This window comes from Spermophilus citellus (assembly GCF_964194105.1).
Source record: "Spermophilus citellus genome assembly, chromosome: 2".
NCBI lineage: Eukaryota > Metazoa > Chordata > Mammalia > Rodentia > Sciuridae > Spermophilus > Spermophilus citellus.
Genome location: NC_138183.1, coordinates 135,109,372 through 135,124,105, shown reverse-complemented (window position 1 = coordinate 135,124,105; position 14,734 = coordinate 135,109,372). Strand labels below are relative to the sequence as shown.

The window sequence follows — 14,734 nt, the reverse complement described above, 5'->3', positions numbered from 1 at the left end:
CCCATATTCAACAGTGAAAGCCTAAATGCATTTACCTTCAGAAACAAGACAGGGGGCCAGGTGCAGTGGAACACCACATAATCTCAGCAACTCAGAAGTTTGAGGCAGAATTGCAAGTTCGAGGCCAGCCTTGGCAACTTAGTTAGACCCTCAGCAACTTAGTGAGGCAACTTAGTAAGACCCTCAGCAACTTAGTGAGCTGGGAAAGTAGCTCAATGGTAAAGCATCCTTTGAGTTCAATTCCCAGTACAAAATATAAAAATAAAAATACAGGGAGAGCACTATTTATAATTATTTCAGGGTCTTTGACAGTGCAATGAGGAAAATAAAAGAAGAAATAAAACATAAAGAAATATAATTAAGAAATAATCAAATCTGTCTTTATTTGCATATGACATTGATACTGGTGAGGTGTCCAGTTGGAGTCCAGCTTTTTGAAGACCCAATAAAGAATTAAAGAAGACAAACAGAAGTAACAGACAGAGCACAGATTTATTGAAAGTGAATGTGAAAGTAACACTAGGTAAAGAAGAGTGGACCCAAGGTGGCTCAAGTTCCCTAATATCTAAAGGAGTATTGACCTATGTGCTGAGCTGTGCTTCGGTCCTCTCCACACAGACCTGATTGAAGACCTCGTTCCATTTGTTACCATTGGAAGAAATTTTCATCTAATTGGAATACAGAGCCAGTGGAGGGAGTTGCCAAGGCAATAAGCTCTCAGAGGTGGGAGTTGTCATGGTAATAAAATTTATTGTAAACAGGGACATGATGACTCATCCCTCTGTCTTGTACTCCAGCTGGTTTTTTCTCTTATATCCTACCTCACTGTCTTGAGGTTCCTAAACTCCTACCTCAACATGAATGTATATACTGACAAAAAAATTAATAATAATAACAATAGTAATAATTTTTATTTCCTTTTTGGTCAATTTTAGTAACAATCAGAATTAATAAATAAAATTAGCAAATTTCTGAATGTAAAATCAATATACAAAAATCAACTTTCAAGTGAAGGGTTAAGAGGTGGACCCGGGTGGCCAGCTGGGCTCAGAGCAGAGCAGGGTCAGGATGGACCAGGACATGTTGCCCACTTTGAAGATCCTCATCATTGTTGAGTATGGGGTGGGCAAGTCCAGCCTGACCTTGAGGTTCACAGATAATACTTTTGATCCAAAACTTGTAGTAAAAATAGGTGATGACTTTAAGGTGAAAAATATCGGCATCAAATCAATATTTGCATCAGCTCCGGAGCCATTTTATCTAGAGATTCTGAGGCGATACTGCTTAGCTCCCCATAAGAACGTGTGCCTGCTAAAAGGTCAACCCCACCCCAGCCCGTGACGCAACCCCTAAGCGTGCTTATGAAATTCCTCTTGCAGGCTGTAAAGCTGGCCTGTGAGTGCCAACATGTTGCTGCCCTCCTTGTTGGTTTACTCCATGCTATGACAATAAATCCCTTGCATAAGATTCTGGTGTATGGTGTGGTCCTTGGACTTTGAGTGGACTTGGTGAGTGTCCTTTCAAAAACAATTTCAGTGGATGGAAATAAGACTAAACTTGCAATATGGGATACTGCTGGTTAAGAGAGGTTTAGAACATTAACTCCCAGCTATTACAGAGGTGCACAGGGTATTATATTAGTTTATGATGTCACAAAAAGAGACACCTTTGTTAATTTGGATAATTGGTTAAATGAATTGGAAACTTACTGTACAAGAAATGACATAGTAAACATGGTAGTTGGAAATAAAATTGATAAGAAAAATCGTGAAGTTGGTAGAAATGAAGGCCTGAAATTTGCACAAAAGCATTCCATGTTATTTAGAGGCAACTGCAAAAATCTGTGATGATGTACAGTGTGCCTTTGAAGAACTTGTTGAAAAGATCATTCAGACGCCTAGACTATGGAAAAGTGAGAACCAGAATAAAGGAGTCAAATTGTCACACATGGAAAAAAGCCATGGTGGTTATTGTTCTGTGTTATAAACTCTGGGAAATTCCATTTCTTGAATATTTGATCAGATAGTGACCTCTTTCTATATATAAATGCTAACTGCTATTTTAGGCACCTTGCAATTTGCACATAATTGTTTTGTATCATGGCAGTAAATATTTGCAAGAAATCCTACTCATCGGCTTTCCCAGGTAAAATGTTATGGTATGCATGCACAGTTTGCAATCTACAGTTTTGTATGTAACACAAAATAAGTGTGCCTTTATGAGTACATTTGATTTTATGATTTATATTTATCAGGTAATTTTTTAAAATATCCATCTGTCAATATAGGGTCTGCTGCTTTGTTTTTATTTTTGTTTTTGATTTACTCTCTCTTTTTCTTTTCTTTTTTCTTTTCTTTTCTGCTTAATATTCCTGTCAATTACTGAATTGCTTGGTATGTAGAAAGAACTTCAGATCAATGGGAAGTATACAAGTATCATTAAACCTATTAAATTTCCTTTGATGAATAACAAAGAGCATTATTTCACAGCTTTTCTAGGATGTCTGAGATTCTCCTATAGTACTAAGCAAAATTTTCAGTACAGAATGTAGCCCAGGCCAATTAATAATTAAATCTCTATTTGTTCTGATGATGCTTCTAAAATAGTACTGATACATTAAAGAAGTTTGGTATTACTTTGTAATTTACTTAATTGATTAGCTCAGTTGTTTAACTGGATTTTTGATCCTGTGGTATGTACATTGGATTCATAATCCTTTGTGCAGTGCTTTTTGTTATATTGCATTTGGTATAATGGCAATAAGGTTTCCCTCACTGGGGTTTCAGAAGGACATAAATAGTGTGTTTATTGTAACTACTTTAGTACTTACCGCTTTTAAAACCATCTTTTTTCATACATGTTGGTAGCATTTGTCCAGGTACCTCAGTGTAGCTTGTGCAGTATGTATAAATATCTGTATCTTGTGACCTCCATAAATAGCTTACTGATATTCAAAAACCTATTTCTGTGCTTTGAGGGGTAGGAAAGAAAAAAAATACTAAATGACAATTTGAGAAAGGCATACTGCTTCCAAATTCTGACCTGTGTGAGAAAATGCTATTTAATGAAAATCTTAATGATTTATTATAACAAGTAACCAATAGTTTATCAAAACCAACTTATGCATATTAATATATATTTTCTACAATGTTCAGTTTTCTAACCTCATGTTATTACAAATTGTATATTTTTCTCCATCCATGTTATTTAATTTACATTGATCTCTGCTATTTTAAGCTCCCAAATAATATGTCCTTTAAGGGAAGTCACTACAATCCCCCACAGTAAGATTCTGATATTAATTTTTAGCAATTTAATCTGTACAATTATAAATGATAAACATTTTCGTGAACCTTTGCAATATATGTTAATGAATTTACTTCAAGTTGGGTTCTTTCTGAAATATACATTCTCACATGTGAAAACCTCACTTTCTACTTGGTTTACACTTGTTAGTCTATTTAGGATTAAAGGTTATATACGTTCTGTAAATTTCACTAAGTATAAAACATTTACTTCTATAATGTTAGAAAAAGGTAGTAGTGAACTGTGTACTTATGATTTGTTCATGTTACATTAAACTTTAGATTTCTATATTTATGTAGTCTGTATTGACAAAGCTTTTCTGTGTATTACTTTTTACTCCCTGAGTGACATAATAATCTTTCTGTGAAATGGATTATTATTTAGATTTGAACAGAATTTTCATACATATAAGTGACTCATATAGAACTTTAAAAATTAATTTTGTTTGATAGATTTATTTTGTAATCTTTTGTAGTTTTTGAATAAATATAGCCTGCTTTCCCTAAAAAAAAATCAACATTTAAAACATATTAGTAATGAATAATTAAAAACTGAATTTTAAATATCCATTTAAAATAGAACAAAAGATATCAAATTCCTAAGAATAGGTGTACTTTCATAACAAAACAACACAAGAATATCTGTCCTCATTTCCATTCACCACTGTACTTGTAAAATATAGCACTTTGGCTCCAAGTCAACTCCTTTCCAGCCAGTCCCTCTACAGTATTGTCACTGATTTCCAAGTACAACCATGTAAATACAGTCAATAAATTTTAAAGAGGAGTCTTTTCAATAAATGATGTTGAAACATCGTAATACCGTCATGAAAAAAATAAAAATAACTCATACCATATATGATAACTGATTTGAAATTTACCAAAAATTTTTTTAAACCTCACAGAAAAATAAAACACAAAGCTTTCAAAGGAAAACATGAGAATCTTGTTTCAAATTTCTGGTAGTAAAAAATTAAACAGGACAAAGCAAAAACAATAAAAACAAAAGTTGATATACTGACTTTATTAAAATGAAAACATTTCTAACTAAGACATCAAGAACAGTCATGTGAATGAACAAGCAAAGGACTCAGACCCAGATTATATTTTTTAAACTCAATTAAAAAAAAAACCTAACATTATTTTTAAGTAGGCAAAAATTGAACTGACATATAAAAAAGATAATACCCAGATAGCTAATAAACATAAGAAGTGTCCAGCGTTATTATTTTTTTTAATTTTTTTTGTAGTTGTGTATGGACAGCATGCCTTTATTTTATTTGTATGCCATGCTGAAGATCAAACCCAGTGCCTCCCACACGCTAGGCAAGTGTTCTGCCACTGAGCTATAGCCCCAGTCCCAACGTTATTATTTAGCTGATTTTTTTTCTATAGTGGGATTAAACCACTTTACTTTTTATTTTTTATTTTTAAACAGCATCTTGACAAGTTCCTGAGACCCCTGCTAAGTTGCTAAGTCACTGAGGTTGACCTCGAACTTGTGATTCTCCTGCCTCCACCTCCTGAGTCACTAAGATTATCAGGCAAACAGCATCACACCTGGCTATTTGGTAGTATTTAGAAGCCAAATAAATGCTTGTCCTATGACCCCATAAATTCACCTCTAGGTATATATCCAAGAGAAATAAGTATATATTCCAAAAGATGTTCATTTTCAAGAATTTTCATACCAACCTTATTAATAAATGCAGAAGCTAAAAACAAACCAAATGAATGTCTATTAAGAAAATAATTGATAAGTACATTGCTATACACTCATACAAAAGAACACATACTAAGCAGCAATAACTAAGTACAATGCTACAGATTAACCACACATGACACTCTACATTGAGTAAAAGAAGCCAAGCACTAAAGTAAGCGTGTTGGCCTGGGGGTGTAGCTAAGTGGTAGAGCATATGCTTTGTATGAGCAAGGTCTTGGATTCCAAAAATGCAAAATAATAATAATAATGAGAAGGGAGAGAGGAGTATGTGCTACTTAACATTTATAGGAAATTCAAGAATGACCAAATGTATCCGTGATGATAAAAGTAAATATAGTAGATATTTCCAGGAAGAGGGTAAGAAGTAGTATTTACGGGGCAAGAATAGGCATGAACATACTTAAATGAAAATTATCATTCTTAAATGACCCACCTTGGTCTAGGTGGTGGTATATAACTCAACTCATTTCAAATAAGAAAAGTTCATTGAATATTTAATACTTGCACACTTTATTGTTTCTTATTTCAATTTAAAACACTTCAATGCAGTGTTTTTCCATTTGCCTACATTGTACTGATTCCCCACACTCCCTATCACATCCTCAATCTATAAATGTTCTACCCCATTAATGAAAGCACAATTCTCTTTTAAACTTTCATTCCTTTTATTACCTCCTGATTGAACAGAATGATTCCAAAGGAAAAAAAAAACTAAACTTTTGTCCAACTTATACAAACTTTCCTTTTTTCTAATAGAAGGGAACTTTACTAAGAAAAGTCCGAATATCTTCACATCATTTTTTCAAAAAGAATTGTTATTACTAATAATGTGTCCAGACCAAAAAAAAAAAAATGTCCTTCAGATTTTATTAAACGGTATCTCCATTTACCCCATGCTGTGAATATGTGACCTGTGCTAAGACCATCTTTTTCCTTTATGTCCTGCTATTAGAAGATCACAGATGTGGGGCTGGGGCTGTAACTCAGTGGTAGAACGCTTGCCTAGCACATGTGAAGCACTGAGTTCTATCCTCAGCACAAGAAAGGAAGGAAGGAAGGAAGGAAGGAAGGAAGGAAGGAAGGAAGGAAGGAAGGAAGGAAGGAAGGAAGGAAGGAATTGTGTCCATCTACAACTAAATAAAATATTTTAAAAAGAAGATCACAGATATATGCATTGCTTCAAAATATAATGTTTCCTTGTCTCTCCTAATAACTAATTTGTTCCTATGACTCAACTGGCTCACTTACATTCAAATCTTTCTATTACTAAGCTATCATATGCAGAGCCTTGAAGTGAGGCTGCACATTCTATCTCCATAGTCTAGAGATAATGAATGAAATTTGTATCTAATATCTTTCAGTAATGTAAATCTGCCTACCTCTTCCTTAGGAGATCTAATGAAATAATCAGAGACCATAGGACTCTGCAGATCATCTCAGTAAGTGTGGATGCTTGATTCCACCTGAAACCTAACATGATCCCTATTCACACACACCCTAAATTTTAAAACATACATTTTTTGCCAAGACCAAATCAGCCAAATTTTTCACCTCCAACACTCTTTCAAAAATTATATTCCAAAAATTAATCCATGAAAAGTTGTACTGCATCACTGGGGAAAGAATTAGATTACTTTAAAAGCCCACAGCAACTTTTTAACTGAAATTGGTCATGAGAAAGATAAAATAGGAAATCAGAGCTTCAGGAAAATAGAGTGAATTTGGATTAAGATTCAAGGCATGGATTTCAGTCCCAGTTCTGGCAGAAAGACAGGTGTGTCCATGGACAATACAAAATACTTCTGAATTCTCTATGTGTGATGTGCTATAGGAAGAGGCTGTATTAAATGACTTCTTAGGCACAGTAGAGATTAATTGCTCTATGATTGCAAAAAAATTATTCTTGTAAAACAGAGTGATCAGAATAGTTGGGTGGGTAAATCATTGAAGGCACATTTATTGTGCCTAAGAACAGGATTTAAGTTTCCTCTAAGTAGAGGGCAGAAAACACCAGATTGTTTCTTTCACTGGATAAAGAATTACTATGATAAAATTTTCGAACATCTTTCCCAAACCCTTTCAAGAGAAGATTTTTCTGCTCAGGGTTTTCTTCAGGGCAATTTTGACATCCTTATTCCTCAAGCTATAGATTAATGGATTGAACATGGGTACCACAGCAGTGTAGAAAATGGAGGACACCTTTCCCTGATCCAGAGGCAGAATGGAAGGTGGTTTGAGGTACATAAAAGCTCCTGACCCAAAGAAAAGAGATACCACAATAATATGGGAACTGCAGGTACTAAATGCTTTTGACCTGCCCTCAATGGAGCTAATGTGGAAAATGCTGGAAAGAATAAAACCGTAAGATATAAAAATGGTAACAATGGGCACCCCGATGCCAATGGTCACAACAATGAAGACCACTAGCAAATGTACGTAGGAGCTATTGCAGGACAGCTCAAGGAGTGGTATGATATCACACATATAGTGATTGATAAGGTTGTCTGAACAAAAGGTTATAAACATTAAGTTTACCATGTGGGCCACAGCCCCAAAAACTCCCATCCCATAAACACCCCACAAAAGGAATAAACACATCTGGGGAGACATGGTGACCGTGTACAGCAATGGTTTACAGATGGCAACATAACGGTCGTATGCCATGGCTGATAAGATGTAGGATTCAGAAAATACAAAGAAGCAGAAGAAAAAAAATTGAGTCATGCACCCTGCATAGGAAATGGTGTTCTTCTTTGAGACAAAACCTACCAGCATTTTAGGAGTGAGGGTGGTGGAGTAACTGAAATCAATAAAAGACAAGTTGAGGAGGAAAAAGTACATGGGAATATGAAGGTGGGAATCCAGCCCAATCAACATTATCAAGCCCAAGTTCCCCACTACAGTGACCACATAGAAACCGAGAAACAGGAAGAAGAGGGGGATCCGGAGTCCTGGCTGGTCCGTTAAGCCTGCAAGGATGAACTCTGTCACAGAAGAGGAGTTCTCTGTAGCCATGCTCCTCTAGGAGGGTCTGTGAGAGGAAAAGAAGCAAGTCACTGAGAGAGAGATATAGAGAGAGAATCTACACACGATGGAAGTTCATGGAAATGAAAGGGGTGGAGGGAAAAGAAATACTTACTGAACACTAACTATGGAATAGGCACACTTCTAAATGCTGGGTGGCATTATACCTGTCCTAATTTTACAGATGATGTAAAGGGAGACCTGAGTGACTTGCACTAAGTCCCAATGCTACTGAGTTGCAGCAGCAGGTCAACTCCAGCCATCAGACTCCTGTGCTTTGAGCCTCTACTGCAGAATACAGCGGTCAAGAGGAACTCACCCCTTTCCGCTTGGAGCCACACTGCTGCTCTCTACTGTCTCCCATTCATCTCCTTCATGAAGATACAAATGGTCCTGTGCAGAAAGGGTGACAATGTGGAGCTCAGGTCTCAATACTTCCACTTCTCCACTCTAAGGATTAAAACCTCTAGTTTATCTTGTTTCTCTTGCTGAGATGAAGAACATGCACTCTGGTTTTGCCTTTGTCCTGAGGCTTCTGTCCAGCTTCCAGGGAAGGGACAACAGCCTTTATGAACACTATGGATGACAGGAGACTAAAGAGTTTTATTCTGGATCAAAGATCTCAGTAAGCTAGTTAAAGAAGCTCCCATAGGACCATCGCCCCAGAGTCTACCCTCCCCAGAAAAGAAAAAAAAATGTTCATTCACACCCTTGATAATGCTTCACCTGACTTTTAATGACCTGTTCTTTCCTTCATTATACTTTTTTAAAGAGAGAGAGAGAGAATTTTTTTAATGTTTATTTTTCAGTTTTCAGTGGACACAACATCTTTTATTTTTATATGGTGCTGAGGATCAAACCCAGCGCCCCGTGCATGCCAGGGAGCGCGTTACCACTTGAGCCACATCCCCAGCCCCCTTCATTATACTTTTTAAGTATAATGAAGAACAACAAAACACTATGGGAAAAACAATTCTCACTAGCTTGTATTGAAAACTTACTGTGTACCAAACACTGTGTTATGGATACCCTTATATGTACACCAATATCTAATAAAAGTATACAAATAATTTTACCACATTTACTACTCACAACAATTTCACAATTTTATCTGTTAATCTTCACTTCTGAAATAAGAAGCATGCAAGATGTCTATTGCACAGCAAGGTAACTATAGCTATTGACAATACATTTTATTCTTGAAACATGAAAAAGTTTTAAAATATGTTAAGTGCTTTCACTACAAAAATGGTAAGTATGTGAGGTAATGCATTTGTCAACTAGCTAGATTTAATTATTTCACAATGCATATATACTTCATATATACATACATATATAATATATATCATATATATCATGTTGTATTAGATAAATACATACTATGCCATCAATTTTTTAAATTATTTTTTCAGTGAAATGTGCATACAGCTAATAGATTCAGAATTCTGAATAAGCCCTGGTCCTTCTAATGCCAGTGCTCATGGTCTTAATCTTTAGCGACACTACCTCCCTATGAGTGAAAACAAATTGTCTAAACCAACACGTTTACTTACAAGGAACTGTGAGACTCGTGATAGATAAAAACAAGTGATTTTTAAAGGAAGATGAAAAGTGTTAGAGGCAGGAAGGGTCAAAATTCATTATTTCACTCACATCAAAGAATTCTTCTCCAAATTCAAAAAAAAGGAAACTTTTATTCCCCCCCACTGCCTACTCATGCAATTTCACGTTGGTGATTAAAAGCAAATACTTGCTAGGTAACTGTATCAACCTTTGTCAACATCTGGAGTCCAGCTAGACAGAAAGGACTGAAGGGAGGGGAGAGGTGTGGGGATAGGAATGGTGAAGAATGAACCTGACATTATTATCCTATGTTCATATATGATTACATGACCTGTGTAACTCTACATCATGCACAATCAGAAGATGAGAAGTTATATACTCCATTTATGTATGATGTGTCAAAATGCATTCTACTGTCATGCATAACTAATTAGAACAAATAAAATGTTTTTAAAACTGTCTGAAGTCCAGGAATTGAACCCTATAGCAAGTATGTCAAATGATGAGGAATGAGCAAAAGACATTAATCAAGAATGATGTTCCTTCAACAAATACCTATTGCACATCTGCTGTGGCACCAAAACTTTTCTAGGTCTTTGCGTCTTCAATGGGGAAAAAAAATCTGCCCTCATGGAGCTTTCATTCAAGTGGAAGAAAGAAGTTAAACATGAAACACATGAGAAGAAAAGGAAAGAAAGGAAGAGGGATTGAAAAACAGGGATACAGATTTCTATTTTAAATAGAATTAATCTGACAATTGAGCAACGACTTGAAAGAGACTTAAAAAGCATTGCTTCGTAAGATCCGTTATTCTACTAAGACATCAAGCATTCATGGGTTAACACAAGATCTGTTCAAGACATTACATTTTTATCCTGCACTTTAAATAAAATAGATTAACTCTAATTACTGGCTCTGAAGGAGAGACTCTGAATGTAGGAAAAGGATAGGGAGCAAGAGACTGAGAATTTATAGAATCACAAGTCACACCATGTAAGTTGACTAAGACTGATAAAGCTTTGTGTAGCAATTTGCATTCTATGTTCCTTATCAGGACTTTTATATATGAAGGATGACAGATTTCCCAACCAAGAAAAAAATGTCTATTTGGGAGAATCACAGCCTCAGATAGCAAATGGTATGTACATATTTTGGTCAGAATTAAGAGCTAAAGTCCACTTGGAGAAATTACAAAATTCTAACACAAAGAAGGAGGTCCATCTTCTTCCAGACAAGTCCACCTAAAATCATTGCATGTATTTTGGCATGTGTATTTTTTAATACATGTACATACAATAATGAGGACTTACTCTTATTCACTCTCAGCTCAGTCTCAACAATAATGGTGTCTCCTTGGCCAACTTACACTTAGAACTGTCCACACCCCAGTGGAACTCTAATGAATTCCAATCTCTATTCTCAATCCCACTACACATACTTAGGAAATAGAGAAAAACAAGCCATTATCAAAAAATTAAGCCCCATAAGACAATCTTTCCTTGAGACTCACAGGCAAAGAAAACCTTGGGGGCTTATTAAAAGTTCACTTGCCTCTAGAAGCTTTACATGGTTGTTATATACATGATGAAACACTAGAGAAAAAGTTATTTTGCAGCTTTTATCACTTCAGAAATGGTTTCCATGGGAACTTCATTTTCAATGCATCAGGGTTTTATTTCAAGTGAATCAAGGCGCCTATAAACCTTTTTACTGTTGAATTGCTCCAATACAAGCAGAGGCAAGCAAAGAAAAAATATTGCTTATTAAGTTACATTGGATGCAGAATGTTTCTTTTCCTAAAATTTGAATCTCTGTGATATCGCTTTCTCATTCTATTTATTGCTAACATTAAAATATGTGTGAACTATGTATTATAACATACCCATGGGTATGTATGATACAGTGTTTTTGTACATATGGTGTGTACTTTAACCCCCAAATGTCTGGTATGCCATCAAATGACATTTAGGTGGTGCTGAAGGCAAATATCCTCGGTTCCACAGAAGAAAAATCCAAGAACAAGCCACATTTTCAATAAAAAGAGTCAGACACCCTTTTCAGAGAGAAAAGATAGTAGCTTAAATGTCCTCATTTGGAATGAGTTTAGCTGAGCATAAAGCTGAGCATTTGGAAAGACTTTACTGAGTGGTTGAGTACTTACCCATCATGCAAAGGCCCTGGGTTCAATTCTCATCACTGCTAAAAAAAAAAAAAAGAATGGATGAAATCACTTCAGTAAGACTCTAAGGAGGGGCATAAAATTAAATCCTTCTATAAGAAGTCATTGGCTAGGGGACATAGCTCAGTTGGTAGAGTGCTTGCCTCACATGCATAAGGCCCTGGATTCAATCCCCAGCACGCAAAAATAAACAAATAAATAAAAGTCATGCAATAGGCATTATAAAATTTAATGAAATTTTTTGGCGGTGTGTACTAAAGATTGAACTCAGGGGCACTTGGCCACTGATCCACATTCCCAGCCCTGTTTTGGGGGGGGGGTTGTTTTTTTTTTTTGTATTTTATTTGGAGTCAGGGTCTCACTGAGTTACTTAGCACCTCACTTTTGCTGAAGCTGGCTTTGAACTTGCTGTTGTCCTGCATCAGCCTCTGAAGTGGCTGGGATTACAGGCAGATGCACTGCAGTTTTAACACGTATATTTAGCATAATAAAATATTAATAAAGGGATTCAGAAGATATGGTTGGCTTCCTAAAGGGGTTTACAGTCTAATATAGACATGTCCCATCAATCTTCTTTTCAATTTTACTCACTTTGTGTTTCAAAATTCTCAGAGTTCAGTTCTTTTCTTCCTTATATTTTTGGAGATCTTATCACATGACTTGAAAAACTTTCTCTGTATTTTTTATTCCTAAATTTGTACTTATCTTTCTGTTAATTCCTTGTCCTATAAGTATGACCTGTCTATGAAAATGTTTCAGTATGATGCCCTATTGTCACCTGTATTAGTCACCTATGTATCACTGTGACAAAATATCTAAGATGAACAACTTAAAAGAAAGATTGATTTATTTTGGCTCATGGTTTCAGAAGTTTCAGTCCATATTCACTTGTCTTTGTGTTCATGGTCCTGTAGTGAGGCAGAACATGGTAGAGAATACATGGTAGAGCAAAGCTGCTCACCTCATGGCATCTCAGAAGAAAGAGTGAGGAAGGGACTTGGGACAAGATATACCTTTCAAGGACACATCTCCTGTGGCTTATTTCCTCCAGGGAGGCCATACCTCCTGAAGTTCCGCCACCTTCTATTATCTCATTAATCCATTAGATTATTCAATTGAAGAAGTCAGAGCCAATATTATCCAGTCACTTCCCAGAGGCCCAACCTCTGAACTGCAGCTGCATTGGGAATCAAGGCTTCAATACATAAGCTCTGGAAGAACATCTCAGCTCCAAAGCATAACATCACCCTGAACTCAACAAATACAAAGGTTAACATATCTTCTTTGTCCCCAAAACAGACATTTGCCAACTTCCTGCTTTTTTATTGCAGAGCTTAACCTATCTTGAACTTTAAATTGCTAATTTTAAAATGTGAATAATCATAAATGTTAGTTTCTATTGCATACAATATACAACATAGAAGTTACAAAAAGCATTAGGTTTGGGGGGCCTGGGGTTGTGGCTCAGTGGTAGAGCACTTGCCTAGCAAGTGTGAGGCACTGGGTTTGATTCTTAGCACCAAATATAAATGAATGAAGAAAATAAAGGTCCACCAATATCTAAAAAATTTTTTTAAGTAATAGGTTATTGTTATTAATCTGTGCTTTCAGATGAAAGGACTATTTTAGACAGAGTGGCATGCAGAATCCACTAAATAGGGGAAGGGTAAAGGAAGGAAGATAGCTAAGGTTTTACAAGTAGTAAAATAGTTAAGCAAAAACACTGTCAAGAGAGAATATGAAAGGAAAAGGATTAATGTCTCTATGATTTGGAGGATAAAGAGAAGAAAGAAGTGCAAATCAAATCTGAATAAAATTCTGGTCCAGGGAATCATGAGTAGATGGCAGAAATAAACAAAAAAGTAGGGTGCTGGATTTAAGTCTAGATTATGAAATGGTATCCAAAACCTTTAAAAGGAAGTGATACATAAGAATAGTTCATGGAGAATCAGAGATTTGAACAAAAGGGGTCAATATGCAAATCATGGCATCAGATAAACATAAGTGATCACAAAAGAATCATGGATTGTTCCAAACAGAAATATTAAAAGATAAAAGAGCCAATGATTAAAGCTTTCCAAAAATGAGAGTAAGAAAATGAACATACAGAAATGTCAGAAAAGCCAAGTGCAAATGCTCAGAGCAAGATTTGAAGACAAATGACCAGGAATCAAATTCCAACTCATTAATTCATTAGCTGGGTGAATTTGGGGAAATCATCAGACATGGCTGAGATTTATATCTGAAAGCCAAGGATACCACATTTGCATATATGTTCAGGGTATAAAAATCTGACTTTAGTAAATACTTCTTAAATCCATAAAATTCACAGAAGCTTCTCCCTTCCCCGCTAATAATAATAATAATGATAATGATAATTTCAAGAGTAATATAGCTATACACTCAAGAGAAATAAGAAGAATGAAAAGTGATTTTGAATAGATTGTACAGTTGCACTTGAGTATCTTCTTTCATATCACTTTTTGTATATTTTTGCATGAAATGTTTGAAAGAATTCAACAATGAAGAAATTTGAAGAAGTTTAGAACAAATTCCATTTCTTCAATAGATTAAGGACTATGTAGAGTTTCTATTTCTTTTGTAACTTTTATTAATTTGAATATTTAAAAAATTTTTCCAGTTTCTCTAAGATGTCAATGTTTTGTTTTTGTTTTTAGTCTTTTTAGTTTTCCCCCTCAAGTGAGGTTTCTCTAGTTTTAAAATCAATACATTGTTGTTAAAAATGCAACAACACAGGTGAGAAGAAAAAAAAGTAGGGGAAATTTAAGATGGTGGACTAGAGGAAGGCTGAGCTTCCAATGTTCTGTGGCTCCAGACTCAAGCTGCAGGAGCACTGTATCTTAAGGAGGTGGGTGAAAGAAAAATTCACCTTTGAATCTGGTAACTCACATGACCAGCAGAAGCAAGCCAGGAAAT

General features: G+C 35.5%; 1 protein-coding gene and 1 pseudogene across 2 annotated transcripts; one reads left to right on the top strand and one right to left on the bottom strand.

Moving 5' to 3' along the window:
* The first annotated feature begins 1,035 nt into the window (after positions 1-1,035).
* LOC308633050 (ras-related protein Rab-18-like) lies at positions 1,036-2,026 on the top strand (annotated as a pseudogene). The gene is made up of 3 exons: positions 1,036-1,206; positions 1,521-1,760; positions 1,826-2,026. The product of its transcript is annotated as a ras-related protein Rab-18-like (transcript).
* Positions 2,027-7,110: 5,084 nt separating this feature from the next.
* Positions 7,111-8,046, bottom strand: LOC308632889 (olfactory receptor 8B12-like; the record flags this gene model as incomplete). The annotated part of the gene is made up of 1 exon (XM_081265290.1): positions 7,111-8,046. One exon carries the CDS (start codon positions 8,044-8,046, stop codon positions 7,111-7,113), a length of 936 nt encoding a protein of 311 aa, XP_081121416.1.
* Between the last annotated feature and the right edge of the window lie 6,688 nt (positions 8,047-14,734).